This window comes from Microcaecilia unicolor, chromosome 4 (assembly GCF_901765095.1).
Source record: "Microcaecilia unicolor chromosome 4, aMicUni1.1, whole genome shotgun sequence".
Classification (NCBI taxonomy): Eukaryota; Metazoa; Chordata; class Amphibia; order Gymnophiona; family Siphonopidae; genus Microcaecilia; species Microcaecilia unicolor.
In genome coordinates, this window is record NC_044034.1 from 357,083,150 (window position 1) to 357,105,106 (window position 21,957).

Consider the following 21,957-nt stretch of genomic DNA (forward strand, 5'->3'; position numbering starts at 1 on the left):
TTCCGGTTAGCATGCCCACCCGGTGGTAATTTCGAAGTTGGTACACGCTGTTTCCTGCGGTAGAAAATAATTTCTACCATGGGGGATGTTTCCAAGCGGTAATTGGCAGCATGGCCACTTTGGTGCATGCTGCGTAGCGCATGAGCCCTGCATGCACTACTTTTAATTTTACTCCACGGCATGGCCATTTACTGCCCCCATTAAAACAAGCTTTTTTTCCCAGCCACGGTAAAAAAAAATGGCCCAGCGTGCACCAAAAACATAAGCACACGCTACCACAGGCCACTTTTTACCGGAGCTTAGTAAAAGGACTCCATAACCCTCCAGTGCTTTAGATTAAAAACAAACAAACAAACTAGACTGTGAGCACACTAGAGACAGAAAGTACCTTCATATAATAAATGTAAACCGCTTTGGTTGTACCACAGAGGGGCGGTATATCAATTCCATGACACCCCCCCCCCCCCTCCCCATTTCCCGTCTTTTACTAGGCTGACAAACAGGGAAGCCTTGTTCAGATCCCATTTCTGCTGTTTGTGATCTTAGGTAAGTTACTCAACCCTCCATTGCCTCAGGTACAAACTTAGAAGCCTGTTTACTAAAGGTTTTCTCCCATTTTCTGTTTACTAAATATTTTCTGATATAGTAAACAGGACCCTTAGAAGGACAGGGAAATACCTTGTGTACCTGAATGTAACTCAGCTTAAGCTAGTACTGAAAAAGGTAGGAGCTAAATCCAGATAAACAACTATGCATACAATGTACCATGATCCATGCACTGGTCACATTTGAAAGGGAAACTGGGTGAGGCATGTCCCTTTCAAAATCAGCTTGCTGTTCCATGGGTAGAGGAGTGTGGTAGCCGTGTTAGTCCACTCTTAAGGTTATCAATAGAAATCAAACAAAATAAAACATGGAAAAGAAAATAATATGATACCTTTTTTATTGGACATAACTTAATACATTTCTTGAGTAGCTTTCGAAGGTTGCCCTTCTTCCTCAGATCGGAAATAAGCAAATGTGCTAGCTGACAGTGTATATAAGTGAAACATTCAAGCATTACTATGACAGTAAAATAGATACCATTGGAGATTCTAGATGGAATGTTGCTACTATTGGAGATTCTACATGAAATGTTGCTATTCCACTAGCAACATTCCATGTAGAAGGCTGCGCAGGCTTCTGTTTCTGTGAGTCTGACGTCCTGCACGTACGTGCAGGACGTCAGACTCACAGAAGCAGAAGCCTGCGCGGCCACATTGCTGATCTACAAGGGCCGACTTCTACATGGAATGTTGCTAGTGGAATAGCAACATTCCATGTAGAATCTATAGAAATCAAACAAAATAAAACATGGAAAAGAAAATAAGATGATACCTTTTTTATTGGACATAACTTAATACATTTCTTGATTAGCTTTCGAAGGTTGCCCTTCTTCCTCAGATCGGAAATAAGCAAATGTGCTAGCTGACAGTGTATATAAGTGAAAACATTCAAGCATTACTATGACAGTAAAATAGATACCATTGGAGATTCTAGATGGAATGTTGCTACTATTGGAGATTCTACATGGAATGTTGCTATTCCACTAGCAACATTCCATGTAGAAGGCTGCGCAGGCTTCTGTTTCTGTGAGTCTGACGTCCTGCACGTACGTGCAGGACGTCAGACTCACAGAAGCAGAAGCCTGCGCGGCCACATTGGTGATCTGCAAGGGCCGACTTCTACATGGAATGTTGCTAGTGGAATAGCAACATTCCATGTAGAATCTATAGAAATCAAACAAAATAAAACATGGAAAAGAAAATAAAATGATACCTTTTTTATTGGACATAACTTAATACATTTCTTGATTAGCTTTCGAAGGTTGCCCTTCTTCCTCAGATCGGAAATAAGCAAATGTGCTAGCTGACAGTGTATATAAGTGAAAACATTCAAGCATTACTATGACAGTAAAATAGATACCATTGGAGATTCTAGATGGAATGTTGCTACTATTGGAGATTCTACATGGAATGTTGCTATTCCACTAGCAACATTCCATGTAGAAGGCTGCGCAGGCTTCTGTTTCTGTGAGTCTGACGTCCTGCACGTACGTGCAGGACGTCAGACTCACAGAAGCAGAAGCCTGCGCGGCCACATTGGTGATCTGCAAGGGCCGACTTCTACATGGAATGTTGCTAGTGGAATAGCAACATTCCATGTAGAATCTATAGAAATCAAACAAAATAAAACATGGAAAAGAAAATAAGATGATACCTTTTTTATTGGACATAACTTAATACATTTCTTGATTAGCTTTCGAAGGTTGCCCTTCTTCGTCAGATCGGAAATAAGCAAATGTGCTAGCTGACAGTGTATATAAGTGAAAACATTCAAGCATTACTATGACAGTCTGACAGGGTGGGAGGAGGGGGGTGGGTAGGAAGTATGCATGGGGACATCAAAGCATATCATTGATATTCTAACAGGATGGGTGTGGATAGGTGAGGGGAGGGTGATCAACAGAGACATACAGTTTTATGGTTTAGGAACCCCAGATCCTTGTTAAGTCCTTTCTGTTGGGTGTTAAAATATTCAATCATTCTGACTTCAAAGGTCTTACGTTCTTGTATGGTTTTAAAGTTACCTTTCAGGATTCTCACTGTGAACTGGTACAGTGTCCTGGAGCTTTCCTTGAACTGGAAAGGTTTTATTCTTGTTTTTGTTTTTCTTAAACTTGCTGAGTCTGTCATATTTGCTGCATTTCCCCTTGAGGTTTATCAGACTTCAGTTGTTTCAGAGCATATCTTTGTCAGTTTTGTGAATTTGTACGCCTGAAACTGTCAATACTTAGTGGCTTTTCTTTCTTTCTTTCTTTCTTTTGAGGGTGGGAGGCAGAAAGTGAGGCTGCATTTATTTGCTTTCTACAAAGAACCCCTCATACATGCATTTATAAAATAAGCAAAAACGACAAAGAGTCCAGTTCTTCCGTAAAAAACAACAGAAAAAACAACAAAACGGAAGAATGCAAAAGAACCAGGCTCAAAAAATATATGAAAAGCCAAATTTATTGCACAGGACCCTACACGGTCCGTGTTTCGGCCAAAAAGGCCTTCCTCAGGGGTCTATAAATTGGCTTATACAAATATTCATATATGTATCCAAAAATACATTCAAATTCGGACAGATTTGCTGATCCTGTCCACACTGATGCATAAACTGTGTAATCAGTGTGGACAGGATCAGCAAATCTGTCCGAATTTGAATGTATTTTTGGATACATATATGAATATTTGTATAAGCCAATTTATAGAGACAGCTAAACAGAAAGCAGAGGAACAGAAAGGTATCATTAAAAAAGATTTGGAGTCTCTTGAGAAGGATGATAAACACTTTCACGACATCATTTTAGATGTTGATAACCGCAGTAAAAATTTTAGACAACTTTTAAAAAAAGATCTGTCCGAATTTGAATGTATTTTTGGATACATATATGAATATTTGTATAAGCCAATTTATAGACCCCTGAGGAAGGCCTTTTTGGCCGAAACACGGACCGTGTAGGGTCCTGTGCAATAAATTTGGCTTTTCATATATTTTTTGAGCCTGGTTCTTTTGCATTCTTCCGTTTTGTTGTTTTTTCTTTTTTTTCTTTTTTTTCTTTATAAAATAAGCACCTTCCTGCCCTATTAAAGTAGACATTGAGGGGAATAATCGAACGGAAACGCCTATCTCCGTGGGCGTTTATCTCCGAGAACGGGTCCGTGAAGGGGCGGACTGAACCGTATTTTCGAAAAACATGGACGTTTATCTTTTTTTGAGCTGGGCGTTTTTGTTTTTCAGAGATAATGGAAACCGAAAGCGCCCAGCTCAAAAACGAATAACTCCAAGACATTTATTCGTGGGAGGGGCCAGGATTCGTACTGCACTGGTCCCCCTCACATGCCAGGACACCAACCGGGCACCCTAGGGGGCACTTTTACAAAAACAAAAAAAAGGTAAAACAGCTCCCAGGTGCATAAGCACCCTTCCCTTGGGTGTTGAGCTCCCCCAAATCCCCCTCAAAACCCACTGCCCACAAGTCTACACCATTACTATAGCCCTAAGGGGTGAAGGGGGGCACCTACATGTGGGTACAGTGGGTTTGGGGGGCGATTTGGAGGGCTCCCATTTACCAGCACAAGTGTAACAGGTGGGGGGGATGGGCCTGGATCCACCTGCCTGAAGTCCACTGCACCCCCTAATAACTGCTCCGGTGACCTGTATACTGCTGCCAGGGAGGTGGGTATGACATTTGAGGGTGAAAATAAAAAGTTGTGAAACGGCATATTTTGTGGTGGGAGGGGGTTTGTGACCACTGGGGGAGTCAGGGGAGGTCATCCCCGATTCCCACCAGTGCTCATCTGGTCATTTCGGGCACTTTTTGGGGCCTTATTCGTGGAAAAACAGGGTCCAGGAAAAGTGCCCTAAATTCTCGCTAAAAACGCATATTTTTTTCCATTATCAGCTTAAGGCGCCCATCTCTGATCGGCCGATAACCACGCCCCAGTTCCGCCTTCACCACGCCTTTGACACGCCCCCATGAACTTTGTCCGCATCCACGACGGAGTGCAGTTGAAAACGTCCAAATTTGGCTTTCGATTATACCACTTTATTTGTTTTTGTGAGATAAACGTCTATCTCCCGATTTGGGTCACAATATAGGCGTTTTTCTCTTTCGATTATAAGCAGGATTCTGTTATAAAATTATACCCCATATGTTCTCCGAGGGCTTCCTTTTTGAAACACAGGAGTGCAGCTCATTGAACTATTGATTAATGAGCTGCTCTGGCCCGTAAATATAACACTGGATTTTTTTGCACACTGAGACAGCTGCTCATTATCCAAAGAACAACGGTCAGGATGGTTTTGCATCTGTTGGTGTACTTACCTTGTTGTGTAGTTGAAATTGTTAACATTTGTTTTCATTTATTGAAGAGCCACAGGGTATGACACTGCCAATTATCTTCAACCATGCATTCCTTATCCTTTCTAAATCTTGTCTTTCCTTAAATACTTCTGTAGTAACTAATTTGTTTGTTTTTTTCAGTCTATTCTTAACTCCATGCTACCAAGAGCTTCTACTTCAAAAGAAATTGATGCTGGTCTTCTTTCTATTATATCGTACCCTGCCTTTGCAGTGGAAGACATGAGCCTGGTTAATGAGACTAAAGATGAAATCATCACCAAACTGCAAGTAAGGGAGGGAAGATATTTATTTATTTCTGTGAACAAGCTTAGGCTGGATTATGTTTAGGTTCAGGGTCATGACTATCATTCTTGTCAATGTACTCTATAATATATTATGCCTGTAGTCAAAGCTGGGACAGGGCAGGTTACAACAATAAAAGGAACAGAAAAACTTCTCAAAATAAAACTGTAATAATAAAATCTCATGCTCATACATCTAAATAGTAATAGCCTGAATTAATTACTGTTTATTATACATCCATATGTATCCCCTAGTACAGTTTTAAGCTACACGTTAGAGCCACTATCTGTAAGGCTTCTAACATGAGGTTCCTGCAAATATGTACATGTCCTAAAATAAGGACCTTGGATGTTTGTTTGCAAAGAAACATATTGCCAGCTAGTTGTTCATTTCTCTTCCCTTTTTTATTGAAAAGCAAGCCTTAGCTACGGGATTCCACTTGTGTGGCTCATCCTCCTTCTTGTGCTCAGAGAAAAGCAAATTTCTGACCCGTAAAGTGATATCAGGATAATCAGTCACACATATCATCCCGTCTTCCCTTTTTGAAACTGGCTTCTTGCTGAGCTTGTATGTAAAACTGAGGAGGCTCAAGCAGTGCCACCAGTGGTGCCCCCCCCCCCCCCCCCCGCAGTAGAAAATAGAAAATGATTTTCTACTGTGGGAAACAGCGTGCACCAACTTCTGAATTACCGCTGGGCGCCTGTGCTACCCCGGCGGTAGTGTCAATTTGGCACACACTACCACACTTTAGCTCCACTGCAGCTTACTGAAAGGGCCCCTTAGGCTAGTATTTACACCAGCCATAGATCTGGTGTAAATATTCAATGTTAAAACGTAGATGCACCAATGCCGACTCTAGTATTCTGTAACATCATCTTGGTGTACAGATGCCTGGCATGGAGGCACCCAGTTATAGAACTGCCCCCCAGATGCTGAAAATCTGACTGGATAACAGGCTCCTGATTTCTTATTTTAAGGGCAGTTTCAAAAAACCATTTACCTGGGTTGTCTGAAAATTGCCAGCCCTGTCTATAGGCAAAAGTCCACATATTGTGAAACATCACATAGAATTTAACCCATATTTTCCCGGAGGCATTCCTGAGGTGGGATTGGACTGACTAAAGCAACAACATAGGTAATTTGGGCCAGAAAAATTTTACCGTAGAAAAACAAGTACAAATCCTTCTGTGTACTTTTTCCTGGAACACTGCAGACTGCATCAGAATTTACAGTATTGAAAATTGCCCTGTTCATGGAATTGTTGTCATGCCAAGATATGGGTGACTAGACTATTCTGTTCTTTGAGGCTAGGGGTACTTTGTTTAAAAAAGCAAAACTTGAAAGAGTTTGTGAAGGAAGGTTCACAAGGATTTTATACCAAGCCAGGTCTTGAATTATATAATTTTTCTTTTTTTCAGGGGCGTTATGGCTGCTGTCGCTTCCTTAGAGATGGTTATAAAACTCCAAGAGAGGTTCTACAGAATTTCAGTAGATATATCGAATATTTTTTAAATTTATGTTGCCAAGACTCCATGCCTGTTTCATGCAGCTTTTGTTAATGTTGGGTGACTGTGTAGATAATATTAGCCTAATAGGTTCTGCTGGTTTAGGGCTTTTCCTACTTCAAGACTGAAGTACAAATATTTTATTTTTAAATATGCTTTAACAAAACATAATGGGAACTTAAATTTTACATACGTCAAACTTAATGAGAATTGGGTTGATATTCAAATGCACTTATCTGGATAGCAGCACCTGATATGTGGATAAGTGCTTCTGACCAGTATTTTCAGAGGCATTATCCAGATACCCCTGGATTCTATATAGCATGCCTAGAGATCCGTACCAAAATCGGCCTGGATTGTATAACAATACGTCTAACTTATGAGTGCTGATAACAGCACTTAACAAGTAATAATATGCACTGATTGGCACTGATTAGAATTTAGGCGCACAGGTCGCTAAGCTTATTCTGTAATGATGTGAGCTGAACTTCTAACACGTGCAGAGAAAAAGGGGCGTGGTTATGGGTGTTTCGTGGGCATTGTGAAATTTACGCACCTAGTTAGGCCCAGTGTGCCTAAATCTATGCGCTGGAATTTACGCCACTTTTTTGTTGGTGTAAATGGATGCAGCTGAAATATCAACTAAGCGTATTCTAGAGTCAGCACCTAAATCTAGGCAACGATTATAGAATACGCTTGGCACTGATTTCAGCGCCGATTTTTTTAGGTGCCATATATAGAATCTCCCCCATAGTGCCTCTGAATATCCTTACAGACCGCCTCAGCAGTATCTGGGTAGTGTCTGGGTGGAACGTGGATAGTCCTGTAACTCATCTGGATAGTGGGAATATTCACAACCAGATGCACTAAACCTAACGAGCCAGCAACGTGGTTTTAAAACCAGTTCTAGCCAGTCTAGCGAGCAAGTAGTAAAACAAGACATGCACAAAAGAGTTCTCCGAGCCATTTTCCTGTCACGGTAGCAGCTAACGAAAACGGAATGCAAATGTTCTAAAAGGTATTATAATGAGCTAATTAGTATTATAACATGCGGGCAAGGCAGATGCACAGCCGTTTTCCAACCCCATGCACAAAAGCAGTCCCTACCTTTACCATGGAAAACCTTCTGTGGCAATTTATTGGAGGTTGTAGACGGCTATTATACACGCAGCTTGTCTGCGTGTATGAAGCCGTCTTTGGCATTGTGCAGCAGATGGAGAGACAGCGGGAACCTGGAAAGAGAGAACTGCAAGAATCAAGGGAAACCCGTGTCTCTCTCAGCCAATCACAGCTCATTTAGGAGAACTGCAAAGATCGAGGGAGACAAGCAGGTCTCTCAGCCAATCGCAGCGCGTTTATGTAACAGCTAAACACGCTGTGATTGACAGGCACTTCTTTTAGTGTTTTGCTTCTTGCATTTAAAAAAAAAAAAAGAAAAGTAGAAGTTCCTGCCAATCACAGCGCGTTTAGCTGTCACTGGTGTCAGTTAAACGCACTGTGATTGGCTGAGAGAGAGACCTGGGTCTCCATTGGATTGTTCAGTTCTCTCTCTTTCCAGAGTCCCGCTGTCTCCCTCTGCTGCACAATGCCAAAGATGACAATTTATTGGAGGTTGTAGACGGCTATTATACACGCAGCTTGTCTGCATGTATGAAGCCGTCTTTGGCATGCACAGAGCAGCCACACATAACGCTTGGCTGCTCTGCACATGCTCAGCTGGCCAACTGGCTTCCCCTCCCTAGGAAGGAAATTGCATGCAAATGAGCTAACAGCGAACAGCTCATTTGCATGCTATTTCCTTCATGCATGCCCGTTTTTTCCGAATCGCTAAGGGATCAGTAAGGAAAGGGCTTTTTCCGTGGAGTTAGTGTATCTAGCCCTGAGTCTGCTATTAGATAACTTACAGTAAGACTGAAAAAGGCTGAGCGTGGTAGCTGAATACTGACCCTAATAATTATATTATTTACATTTAAGGGATAATGGACAAAAAATATAGGTACTTTTGTAGCTAATTTTCATAGATTACCTTCCATGGTCCACCCTTATTTTGCTTTGGTAAAATATTGCAACCAGCCCAGCATATTTACCTGTTTTCACCTAGGGAAATAGTAACATAGTAACATAGTAGATGACGGCAGAAAAAGACCTGCCCGGTCCATCCAGTCTGCCCAACAAGACAACTCATGTGTGCTACTTTTTGTGTATACCCTACTTTGATTTGTACCTATGCTCTTTAGGGCACAGACCGTATAAGTCTGCCCAGCACTATGCCCGCTTCCCAACCACCAGCCCCGCCTCCCAACCACCGACTCTGGCACAGACCGTATAAGTCTGCCCAGCACTATCCCCGCCTCCCACCACCGGCTCTGGCACAGACCATATAAGTCTGCCCAGCACTATCCCCGCCTCCCAACCATCAGCCCCGCCTCCCAACCACCGGCTCTGGCACAGACCGTATAAGTCTGCCCAGCACTATCCCTGCCTCCCAACCTCCAGTTCCGCCTCCCACCACTGACTCTGGCAAAGACCGTATAAGTCTGCCCCGCACTATCCCCGCCTCCCAACCATCAGCCCCGCCTCCCAACCACCGGCTCTGGCACAGACCGTATAAGTCTGCCCCGCACTATCCCCGCCTCCCAACCTCCAGCCCCGCCTCCCACTACCGGCTCTGCTATCCAATCTCGGTTAAGCTCCTGAGGATCCATTCCTTCTGAACAGGATTCCTTTATGTTTATCCCACGCATGTTTGAATTAACTGCCTGGTGGCACTTCCTTGGGGGATGGGGGGGGGGTGCAATTTTTAGTAGGCCACCTAGGTGCAAAGTCCATAGGTACTTGTTTACCCGCACACCTGTTAAGCATTTTCATATAGGAACTATCCATGTGATTTTTCTTTGAGCATCTGCTTATACAGGTGCATGGGCACCAGCATTGCCACAGACTTAGTAACCTCCCTTCTCTGCAGACAGAAGAACAGGGCAAAATACATACAGATTTGAAAATGACATTCTGTATGTGTGCTTTACTCCTGTGACCTGGAAACATTTTTTAATGCAGCTAAAAGTACACACATTTTGAAACCTGTGCACACTTTTGAGCTGCTGTGAAGATGCCAGTTTTCAAGCCAGTTTATTTTTGCTGAGTGAATGGCTTTGAAAATTGATTAATAATTTCATTTTAGCCTTTTTGCTATAGAAAGTAAAATGGGAAAACATCCATAGTACGTCTGGCCTATAAGTATGAATAATTGTTTTTTCTAGGACCCCAGCAGACTGCATTATGATCCCACTGAACTGAAGCTGTTTGAGAATATAGAATGTGAGTGGCCACTTTTCTGGACATACCTCATAATAGACGGTGTGTTTAATGGGGAACAGGTGCAGGTAAGAAATCTTTTATGGAACTGAATGTGCCATAATCCCAATACATAGGGGTCAGAATGGGGAGGGTCACATGGGCCCTGTCCCAACCAAATTTCACCCCCCCACTCTAGATGCCCCCAGCATCAACCCCTTCTGCCACCTGCTTCCAAGCACCACAGTTCTCTGCAGAAGAGCAGGAGGCTCTGGCTGATTAACCTGTCTCCCCGCCTATTGTGTTTTAACACCTACACAGTGCCAGCAGCCAGACACTGAGTGGTGGGAGCAAAGGAGCAAGATTCTGCCACTCTGCGACGAACTGCGGTACTTGTTAGTGAATGGGAGAAGGAGACTGATGCTATAGATCAGAGAAGGGGGCTGACATTGGCAGATTGTAGGGATGAGAAGGGGGCAATGAGAGAGGATGGAAGAATTTATTTATTTATTTTGGTTCACTTGTATCCCTCATTTTCCCTGCTTAAGTAGGGAGGTAAAAGTAGGGTTACCATTTTGTGTCCTCTGAAAAAGAGGACACATGTCATGCCCCTACCCCGCCCCGCCCCTGCCACGCCCCCTTCGGGTCCTCGATCTGCCCCTATTCCCCGCCCCCGTCACATACCCCCTCACTATCTAGCCCCGGTGGTCTAGTAGCGTCTTCTCTTCAGGGCAGGAAAGAGCCCCCTCTTTCCTGCCCGGAGCACTGCCTGCCCTTGCCTGCTGCATCCTCCTCGGTCTGGCTGGGGATTCAAAATGGCCACCGAGAGTTGAAGCGGCCTCGCGAGAGTTCAACTCTCGGCGGCCATTTTGAATCCCCAGCCAGACCGAGAAGGATGATAGACAGGGGAGGCAGCGCTCCGGGCAGGAAAGAGGGGGCTCTTTCCTGCCCCGAAGACATCACTAGACCACCAGGGAACATGGTAAGGAAGGGGGGGGACGGGAGACCAGACCCACTGCGCCGATCGCCCGCCCACCGCACGCACGCGCCTGCCCGCACCCCCGCCCACTTTTTGTCCAGAAATCCGGACAAACGTGGGCGCGGGCAAAATCCGCCGGACGCCCCGGACATGCCCTCAAAAAGAGGACATGTCCGGGGAAATCCGGACGAATGGTAACCCTAGGTAAAAGCAGGAACTGGAGCCTGGATAGGTTGCTGCTGTAATATGGTAACTTCTGAGTGTCCATCTGCAGGATTTTATGTTGCTTCATTTAGTGTCTGGCAGAGGAGTTTATGTTCCTGTCTCTAATGTGACACCAGAATTTGAACAGAAATTTTCTTATGTTGAATTGTAAAGTGAAACATTCTACTTCTGCTCTGTACCCATTGTTGGGAAGTTTTATTGATTGGTCTGAAAATATCATTGAGGTTGCAGGTTCTCCTTAACAACACTGCCTCAACATGGCCACCTTAAGAAGCCTAGCTCTTGAGGGCTGAGCAGGGAAGGCGTGGTTCAGTCAGGCCAGATAAAACTCCAGAGTACAGATAAGCTAGGGAGGCCCACAGAAGACAGGAACAGCCAATTGGGCGGTTTTCCGCGACCCGCTGCGGGAAATTTTTGCCCGTGGCGGGTCGCGGTTTTTTGGGCTTCTTTTTTTTCTTTTCCACGGTTTTTCGGGCGTTTTTTTCGGCCGCGGGGGGCGGGGTTAGTGACGTTTTGGGCGGGGTTAGTGACGTTTTGGGCGGGGCCGGTGACGGGGGAGGCGGGGCCGGTGACGGCGGGGGCGGGGTTGATGACGGCGGGGGCGGGGGTGATGATGCGGGGGTGGGGGTGTCAGGGGCGGGGTTTGAGTTTGGGCGGGTTTTGGGCTGTTTTTGCGTTGGATTGGGTGGGACAAAAATTTTCCACCTGGCAACACTGGGAACAGCCCTCCCACATATGCTTTTACAACCCATTTGTAAGATAACACAAAACTGGCTAAGGTAGGAAAAGTTTTATCTTGGAACCTTGCAAAAATTCTGATTGTGGTCTGGCTGGAGTCAGACCTGGGTTTGTTTAATACTGAAGTCAGGCCCATCTGAAGACTGTAACTGACTTTCAAGAGACTTTATTTTCAGTTTACCACATCTGTGAAGAAATCAGGCTTCAGCATACCTTTTTGATAGTAAAGAGCTTTTGTTGTACTTTTAAACCTTTGTGAAGCCTTGGCTGTGTATGTGGCCATGGAGGCTCCACACCCATCCCTCACTCACGCCATCACATATGATTCTGGCAGTGCGGGATCTGTGCTTCCCAGAGTAAAAGAAGGCAAATCCACTAACTTCCAGAGTTCTTGGCCTTACTACAGCACAGAACCAGGAACTTGGGCTAAAGGGATTAGCCCTGCCCTAGAGAAGGACTAGAAGTTTAGAGCAGGCAGGATTTGTATGTGCATGTGTGTGTGTGTTTATAGTGTGCACAAGTGTGGTAAACCAGAATGAAAAGTTTATGTGAAGCCCTATTTGAGGGACAACAGCTGCTGCAGTGGATTGTTCAGGTGCAATGAGAACAACAGCAAGTTTTGGAAAAATCTACAGCTGCAACAGAGGTCTCTGGCTTAGGGTCCCAGGCCCTGCAGAGGCCCGTGTCCTAGTTGAAGCTAGTAATCTCTGTGTTGCCTAAGATGACCCCCCAAGGATGATCTGGATTTGTTCCTAGTGAACTTTGAAAGAACTTTGCTGGAAACAATATGGACCATCTACTTAAGTAACCTCTTAACCAGTAGCAACCCAGCCACCTTCCAAGACACTAACCCAGATGGGCAGGCCACATAGTTTGATGTTAAGGCCATCATCTTGGAATGGGCAGGGTTTACCCCAGAAGTGTATTGGCAGCAGTTCCAGAAAAGGGGTCCTTATCCAAAAGGGAGTTTCTGAAGCTTTTTCTACAGAATTAAGGAGGTTGCTTGGAAGTGGTTATAACCAGAATAGAAGACAGGGATGGAGATAGCCAAGGTTGTTCTCTTGCAGTAATATCTATGGACAGAAATATTTGGGGTAGCAACGGGGGGACCAGCTACTTATGGGGGGAGGGGAAGTCAAAGCGACTTTTCTGCTCCATCTACCTTTCCCTTTTCGTGTGCAGCATGTCAGTCCCTATACCTTTCCCTTCCCTTTTGTGTGCAGCATGTCTCTCCTTCTCCCTCTTCCTTCCCTTTTGTGTGCAGCATGACTCCCCTCCTTCCTACCTCCATTCTTTCCTGCCTGTCTAATCTCCCTGCCTGCTTCCTCCTCACTCCTGGAATCTGATTTCTTTTCTGTCAGCCACAGGTTTACTAACTTATATCTGTAGCCGGCAGTGATTATATCAGGCTTTCCTTTGGCCACCCAGATGCTTTCTCTCTGCCACGCCCCACCCATGCGGCAAAAGGAAGTTATGTCTATGGGAAAGACCCCGTGGCTGGCCAAAAGAAGGCTTGATGTAATCGTTGCTGGCAATAGCTACAACATAGGCGATGTGTGATTCAGATGTTTGGGGAGGCTAAAGAGGGGCGGGACTGGGTAGGGATAGGGTGAAGTGAGGGGCTAGGAAGGGGTGGGATAGGGCGGAGTGGAGGAGTAGCCTAGTGGCTAGTGCAGTGGACTTTGATCCTGGGGAACTGGGTTCAATTCCCACTGCAGCTCCTTGTGACTCTGGGCAAGTCACTTAACCCTCCATTGCCCCAGGTACAAATAAGTACCTGTATGTACTATGTAAACTGCTTTGAATGTAGTTGCAAAATAAACACAGACATTTTTTTAAACAGTGTCTGTTTACTGCTGGTCTAACTCTTTTGTACACTTTAAACATGCCCACTCACATAGGTGCCTGTTTGTCCTTATAAAATATTAGTACACAGGGCCGCCAAGAGGGGGGGGGGGGGGGCAGGGGGAACAAAATTCCCGGGGCCCGGCGCCAGGGTCAGGCCGCCAGTGCTGCAGTTCCTGGTCTCACCTGCCTGCCTCCTCAGCTCCACACCCCCTGCATTCGAAGCAGCTGTCACAGATCGCCTCCCTTCTGGCCTTCCCTCCCTGTGTCCCGCCCTCACGAAAACCGGAAGTTACATCAGACGAGGGCGGGACACAGGAAGGGAAGGCCAGAAGAGAGGCGATCTGCGACTGCTGCCTTGAATGCAGGGGTCCAGAGCCGTGGAGGCAGGCAGGTGAGACTGCGGACTGCAGTGGCGGGCGGGAGTGGCGGAGGCGGGGCAGCCTTGCCCTGGGCCCAGCCTAGTCTCTCGGTAGCCCTGTTAGTACAATTCCAGCAGAAATTGCACCTAAATTCCTGGCACAGACATTTATGCCTGTTCGCAAGCAGGCCTAGATGTCCGCACAATACATGTGGACACTTGTATTTTATAAAATATGCGTGTAAATCTCAACTCTGCACATGCTACACCCAAACTCTGCCCCTGAGTTCGCTTATTGTACAAGTACATGTCGGCTTGTGTCACACTTATTTTTAGGCATGACCTAATTTTACAAAAGCATATAATTTGGATACATTTCCTTTGAGCATTAGTGATCTAGTTTTGTGTGCTGTTCCAGCGGTATAGATTCTGTGCTGTTGGCTTTAGCGCAGGAGTTCTGAGCATCCGCTCCTGAGACAGAAACCCTCTTAATAGGCTCAACTTTATAGAAACGGTCTTGAGCCTTCTATAACCACTGTCCCCTTTTTTTTCTAGCTGCACAGCTCTCTTAACAGGGTCTCTCTCTCCTTCTCTGCTCATATCCAGCAGATTGCCAAGACCTGTCGTTTCTTTCCCACACCCTTGTCACTTCTTGTTTAGACTACTGCAATCTGCTTCTTGCTGGCCTCCCACTTAGTCACCTCTCCCCTCTCCAGTAGGTTCAAAACTCTGCTGCCCGTCTCGTCTTCCGCAAGGGTCGCTTTACTCATACTACCCCTCTCCTCAAGACCCTTCACTGGCTCCCTATCCATTTTTGCATCCTGTTCAAACTTCTTCTACTAACCTATAAATGTACTCACTCTGCTGCTCCCCAGAATCTCTCCACACTCGTCCTTCCCTACGCCCCTTCCCGTGCACTCCGCTCCATGGATAAGTCCTTCTTATCTGTTCCCTTCTCCACTACTGCCAACTCCAGACTTTGCGCCTTCTGTCTCGCTGCACCCTACGCCTGGAATAAACTTCCTGAGCCCCTACGTCTTGCCCCATCCTTGGCCACCTTTAAATCTAGACTGAAAGCCCACCTGTTTAACATTGCTTTTGACTCGTAACCACTCGCCTCCACCTACCCTCCTCTCCTCCTTCCTGTACACATTAATTGATTTGATTACTTTATTTATTTTTTGTCTATTAGATTGTAAGCTCTTTGAGCAGGGACTGTCTTTCTTCTATGTTTGTGCAGCGCTGCGTACGCCTTGTAGCGCTATAGAAATGCTAAATAGTAGTAGTAGTTATAGGCATAAATCAGCATATTACACACAAAAATGGCTTCTAATATGATCCTGTTTAAATCTTGATGAGGACTCTTGGTCTTGTGTTACTGCAACCTGTATATAACCCCCTGGTGCAGACTTTGGAGTAGTATAGAGTAAAATATGTCATTTCTATTTTTTTATACCTCCCCCCCCCCCCCCCCCCCCCCCCCAGGTACAGGAGTACAGAGAAGCTCTAGAGGGAATACTCATTAGAGAAAAGAATGGAATTCATCTGGTGCCAGAACTGTATGCCGTCCCTCCAGACAAGGTAATAGGATAATTCAGAATTTGCTTTATACTTCTTCGTCAAAATATATCAGTCCAGGACCTGTGGATTATATCGATGAACCAGCAGATGGAGACAGAGAAAGAAAAGTAGTTCTTGTGATTTATCCCTTAAGGGTATTGTGCAGCCATAGAACCTTTCGCTGTTTCTGAGCATATGGTGATAATTTGTCATGTAGCTCCCAATGTTTTAGTTCTTAGGCTAATTTATTTTAGTTTTATTTAACTATACGTTTTAAAATACAGGTAAAATAAAAATCGAATAAAACAGAAATATATGGAGCCTGTTAGGGTAACAGGCTTCAAACTTCAAACAGCCCAGAACACTGCAGCCAGACTCATATTTGGAAAAACAAAATCCGAAAGTCCAAAACCCCTAAGAGAAAAACTACTTGCTTCCTCTCAAAGAACGTATCACGTTCAAGGCCTACACTCTAGTTCATAAAATCATTCACGGAGACGCCCCAGCCTATATGCCAGACCTTGTCGACCTGCCACCCAGGAATGCTAAAAGATCAGCCCGCACATTCCTTAATCTTCACTTCCCCAGCTGTAGAGGACTAAACTACAGACTAACACATGCATCCAGCTTTTTCTACATGAGCACGCAGTTGTGGAATGCACTGCCACTTAACTTTAAAACAATTTATGAACGAATTAACTTTCATAAATCTCTGAAGACCTATCTCTTCAACAAGGCATACCACAATGATCAATAACTGAAATTGTAACACATCACCACTCTACCTTATAGTCTGAATGTTTTCTTACTATATCTGTTTGCTTAATTCAATTATGTCATCCATGTTCCCTATGTAACACCAATTGTATCTTTTACTCTGGAATGGCGAATGCCATGACGGAACATTGTAAGCCACATTGAGCCTGCAAATAGGTGGGAAAATGTGGGATACAAATGCAACAAATCAATAAAATAAATAAATAATATTTGGAGGTTTCAAGTCCCTTTCCCTTCCTCTCCTTTGTCTTACATTGGCACTCGGGATTGAGGTGCCTCAAATCTCTCCTACAGAGTCTTTCTCCTGGCTCAGTCATTGAGCTAGATACCAGTCGAGCTTGGGGAGTTTGACAATTGAGAGCAACACTCGGTGGTGCCTGTGCTTTACCTCCTGCACTGTTTTTCTCTTTAAGAAATATATGTTATCATATGTTATATATGTTGGGGCTCTACGATGGCATTTGTCTGGCTACTTTGTCTCACGGCACAACTCCGGTGCTGGTGCCGTCATTATTTATTTATTTCCTCTTCCCGCCAGAAAAGGGCTTTCAGTCCGTGCTGTTTTCCATGAGTTCTCCTTTCCCCATTGTCTCGTTCTCCCTGCAAGGGATGGTTTTACTGCTGGAGTACCTCCAAAGCCAGTTGGTGACTTCAGGAGCCACTTCTAAAAAAAAAAAGAAAAAACTCGGTCTACCTTTGGCAATTGAGGGAGCTCAGACACCATTTGACCTTCCTTTCTAAATGTTTGTGACTGTCCTGCTTATAATCGAACGAGAATAACGCCCAAGTTCCGACCTAAATCGGGAGATGGGCGTTCTTCTCACAAAAACAAATAAAGCGGCATAATCGAAAGCCGAACTTTGGACGCTTTCAACTGCACTCCGTCGCGGATGCGGACAAAGTTGACGGGGGAGTGTCGGAGGCGTGGTGAAGGCGGAACTGGGGCGTGGTTATCACCCGAACAGAGATGGGCGCCCTTCGCCGATAATGGATGCGTTTGTAGCTAGAATTTAGGGCACTTTTCCTGGACCCTGTTTTTTGACGAATAAGGCCCCAAAAAGTGCCCTAAATGACCAGATGACCCCCAGAGGGAGTCGGGGATGACCTCCCCTGACTCCCCCAGTGGTCACTAACCCCCTCCCACCACAACAAATGATGTTTCACAACTTTTTACTTTCACCCTCAAATGTCATACCCTCCTCCCAAGCAGCAGTATGCAGGTCCCTGGAACAGTTGTTAGGGGGTGCAGTGGACGTCAGGCAGGTGGACCCAGGCCCATCCCCCCCCTACCTGTTACAATTGTGCTGCTTAATGCTACTAGTCGTCCAACCCCCCCAAACCCCCTGTACCCACATGTAGGTGCCCCCCTTCACCGCTTAGGGCTATAGTACTGGTGTAGACTTGTGGGCAGTGGGTTTTGAGGGGGATTTGGGGGGCTCAACACCCAAGGGAAGGGTGCTATGCACCTGGGAGCTCTTTTACCTTTTTTTTTGTTTTTGTAAAAGTGCCCCCTAGGGTGCCCGGTTGGTGTCCTGGCATGTGAGGGGGACCAGTGCACTATGAATCCTGGCCCCTCCCACGAACAAATGCCTTGCATTTATTCGTTTTTGAGCTGGGCGATTTCATTTTCCATTATCGGTGAAAAGCAAAAACGCCCAGCTCACACCTTGGCGAATAAAGCATGGGCGTCTATTTTTTTTAAAAAATACGGTTCACTCCGCCCCTTCACGGACCCGTTCTCGGAGATAAACGCCCATGGAGATAGGCGTTTCTGGTCGATTATGCCCCTCAATGTTTTATTTCCGCCTGCAGTTTTTTTTTTTTTTTGTACCTTCCCTTTTCGGCAGCTTTCTTTTCTTTGCCACAGTCGGTTGCACCTTCAGCTGTTTTATCTTTATCCCCCTTCTATTTGCTGCTATGCTGCTTTTAGTACGTGTGTTTGTGTTTCTTTTGATGTCACATTTCACAGCTTCTCGGTTGCTAATTTTATATATTTATTTTAGCTGCCCTCAGCTGCTATTTTTATTCGCAGAATTAGTTACTGCATTATTTCTGCCATCTTGAGTGCTCATTTGCCTCTCACGGGTTCAGCCTTTTTGACATAGCTTTTCGGCTGTGGCTTAGCTAGTTTCCTATGCTGAGTTTCTTTTTTGGTACTAGCATTAGATAGCCTCATATTCATACACTGGGCTAGTCTTATGGACACTGTCCACGCTGACATCATAGTAACACTTTTGCTGGTCTCCTACTACCACTGGCATACACTATGCTGAGATAGTAGAAAGTGACCGAGATTGCTGAGATCATGGCCATACTCTCTGCTTAGATTGTGGTCATACTTTCTCGGCTGAATCCATAGTTTCTCCCTCAGCTGGGAACATGAGCGCATTTCAGGCAAAGATCAGAGTGTGTCTCTCTCTCCTGCCTGAGCTCATATTTGCACTTTTGCATGAACTCAAAAACACCTCTCACAACACCTTACCTAGCACCTTGCATCTAAATTATCTACCTTAGCTTATTATCGACTGTATCTAAGATCATGTAATGACTGCATCATAACAACACTCTGTAAGCCACATTGAGCCTGCAAAAAGGTGGGATAATGTGGGGTACAAATGCAATAAATAAATAAATAAAATAAATAAAAAAACTCAGTCTTACTCGGGCAGAGCTCATGTTTGCGTTTACAACTGTGCTCATACTCTCTCTTGCGGTGCAGCTCATGTGCATTCTCGCAGCTCTACTCACAGGCATTCTTTCTGAAATCTATCTCCTTCACTAGTGAGCTGATGCTCTCACCTCAGGCTAGGCTTATAGTCTCACGGTTTATGGTTTATTCAGGTTTGTTATACCACTTCAGTTGCATGGCAAGTCTAGGTGGTTTCAATACAAAAATTACAAAGGAAAAAAGAAAATGGACCACAATTTGAAAATAGGAAAGAGACAACCACTCAAAAGAGTACACACATTCCAGTAAGAGCAAAAATCCATGCTACAAAGACTAGGCCCTCTTCTTTTGCACTCTTAACGGTCATAGTGTCACTCTCTGCTGAGCTCATGCTCACACTCTCTGCTCACTCCCTGCTGAACTCTTTATCTCACTCTCTGGTCTGCTCATAGTCTTTCTCTCTGCCGATCTCATGGTTTCACTCTCTGCCGAGCTTGTAGTCTCTCACTCTCTGTCGAGCTCGTAGTCTCTCACTCTGCCAAGCTCGTGATCACAGGTTTGGTTGGCCTTATATTCACACTCTCAGCTTATGGGCTCACACAGCTGAATTCATGGTCTCAACCTCTGCCTGGCTGATATTTTCAGGCCATAAAGTGCTTTATATTGTTGCCACTATTGAGTTTGTTTTGTGTCCCTACTGACCTCATGATTTCAGTCTCTACTGAGCTCATAACGTCTGAGGCTTGACTCAGGATGTCTGCGCTGATGTGCTTTTGGGCTCGGACTCTTCTGATTATCATATCTGCCTTATTAAGCTAATGATCTCTTCCCTTTCTGGGCTTGTGATATACAGTTCTTTTTGGACTCATTGTATCTGCTTCTCCTGGATTCATTCCACCCGATATTGAAAAGCTATTTAACTGGCAAGACACAGTCGTTGACCGGTTAAATAGCATATCAGTGGAAGATGGCCAGTTTTCTTTCGCTAAATATCTGCGGTTAGTAGCTAGCCACTAACCAGCTATATCAGGTGGTTAGGCGCGGATATTCAGCACTTAACCAGTTATGTCGAGTGGTTAAAATAGCCTGCATAAGTAGCAGGCCTATCTTTAACTGTTAAAAAGTTAACTGATTAGTGCTGAATATTGGCTTAACCGGTTAACTTTTTAGCGATTTTTAAAAAATATGGATATTTTTAATGCTGGTTGCCGGAAGTAGCCCAGCATTGAATATCCGGGTTTATCACTGGCAGTGGACTGCAAAAGCGCTGCCTGTTGCTGGCCGAATATCGGGCCAATCGTTCTGAAACTACTGAGCGCAAGCTTTCTTGTACTCCAGAAAACTTGATTTCTCACCATCCCAAGTTCATTATTTCTGATTATCCTCTGTTCATGGTTGGATTTTGTTGTTTTATAGTTTATGCATTGTTCAGCTATGTTCTTACACATTCTTCCCAGTCACTTGGATTTTCACTTCTTTTTTTTATTTTTTTTATTTTTATGTTTCAACATTTTTTATTGAAGACATAACAAAAAAACATTCTTACAATCATTGATACCACATCTGCCAAGCCAAATCTATACAACAACTTATTGTTACAGTCTCCAAAAGTTTTTCTTTTCCCCCCCCTCCTCCCCCCTTCCGTCCCTCCCCCCGTTGTATTGATACTTATGCTTTGTTATCATCTGAATGTGTTGAGGACCACACTTCTTCCCCTAGGAGACAAAGAATCTACATAAGCACCCCAAATTTTCATAAATGTTTTCTTTCTTTTTAGTGAACGTTTGGCTTCTTTAGCTTCCCACATCATTAACTGGTGGATAAGGTTCCGCCAATGCCAATAATCTGGCCCTATATGATTTTCACTTCTTAGTTTCGACTCATCTAGTCTTGGTCTCCCAGGCAGGCCTATTTGGCACCTTGAGCTCAGGAACACGAATTCACCTCCTCCTCTCTTCAGATTCTTCCCCTTCCTGTAGCTTATGCTCCTCGAACAAACTGTTGTTTGATATACCATCCTGTAAACGTATTAGATCGGACATTCATTTTTCTATACTATATGTTGAAGGAGCCCATTTGTGGAACACATTCCCCCAAATTCTATATATAGCGCCTTAAGTTGTGATCGCTTATTTGGCCGCATGGCCAAATTGCACGCACAAATTAATTGATTAATAAGCCAATCAGCGCTGATAATTGGTACTTAACCAATTAGCATCACTAATTGGCTTTAGTTAGAATTTATGCACACAACTTTCTAGGCGTATTTTATAACTCAGTGTACTAAATTCTCATCTGCACAGTCAAAAGGGGGCGTAGTTATGGGCATGGAATCGGCGGGTTGTGGACATCTCAAAAAACTGTGCGCACTGTTATGGAATAGACCCTAACTTAGGCGCAGGTATTTTTAGGTGGCCGAAATGGGTGCACCTAAATTTTAGTCGGATTCACATATTCTGTAAACTACGTATGACTAGTTTATAGAATTATGCTAACCGTGTGGGGTTTTTTGGCGCTGATTTTTAAAGCTCCGTTTATAGAATTTGGCCCATTACCTCTTGATTTACAGTCTATCCCAGTGTTATCACAATTCAGAAAACAATTGAAGACTTTTCTGTTTGATCAAGCTTTTACAACATGATACATATGTTTTGGACTTGCACTTAGAATTGGTCAAGAACATCTTCAGCATTTGTCATTTTGAGACAACAGAGAATAACAGTCCTTATATTTTGAATATTTATTTCTCTGTTTAGTTAATATTGTCTATTT

General features: G+C 44.4%; 1 protein-coding gene across 2 annotated transcripts in view; it reads left to right on the forward strand.

The window, feature by feature from the left end:
* PHKA2 (phosphorylase kinase regulatory subunit alpha 2) overlaps positions 1–21,957 on the forward strand; it is a 166,845-nt gene that overhangs the window by 56,135 nt on the left and 88,753 nt on the right. For both annotated transcript variants that reach the window (XM_030202285.1, XM_030202286.1), the window contains exons 9-12: positions 5,072–5,218; positions 6,652–6,705; positions 9,999–10,121; positions 15,666–15,761. In XM_030202285.1, the coding sequence (XP_030058145.1) occupies positions 5,072–5,218; positions 6,652–6,705; positions 9,999–10,121; positions 15,666–15,761 (420 nt within the window). The remainder of the gene's footprint in view (positions 1–5,071; positions 5,219–6,651; positions 6,706–9,998; positions 10,122–15,665; positions 15,762–21,957) is intronic.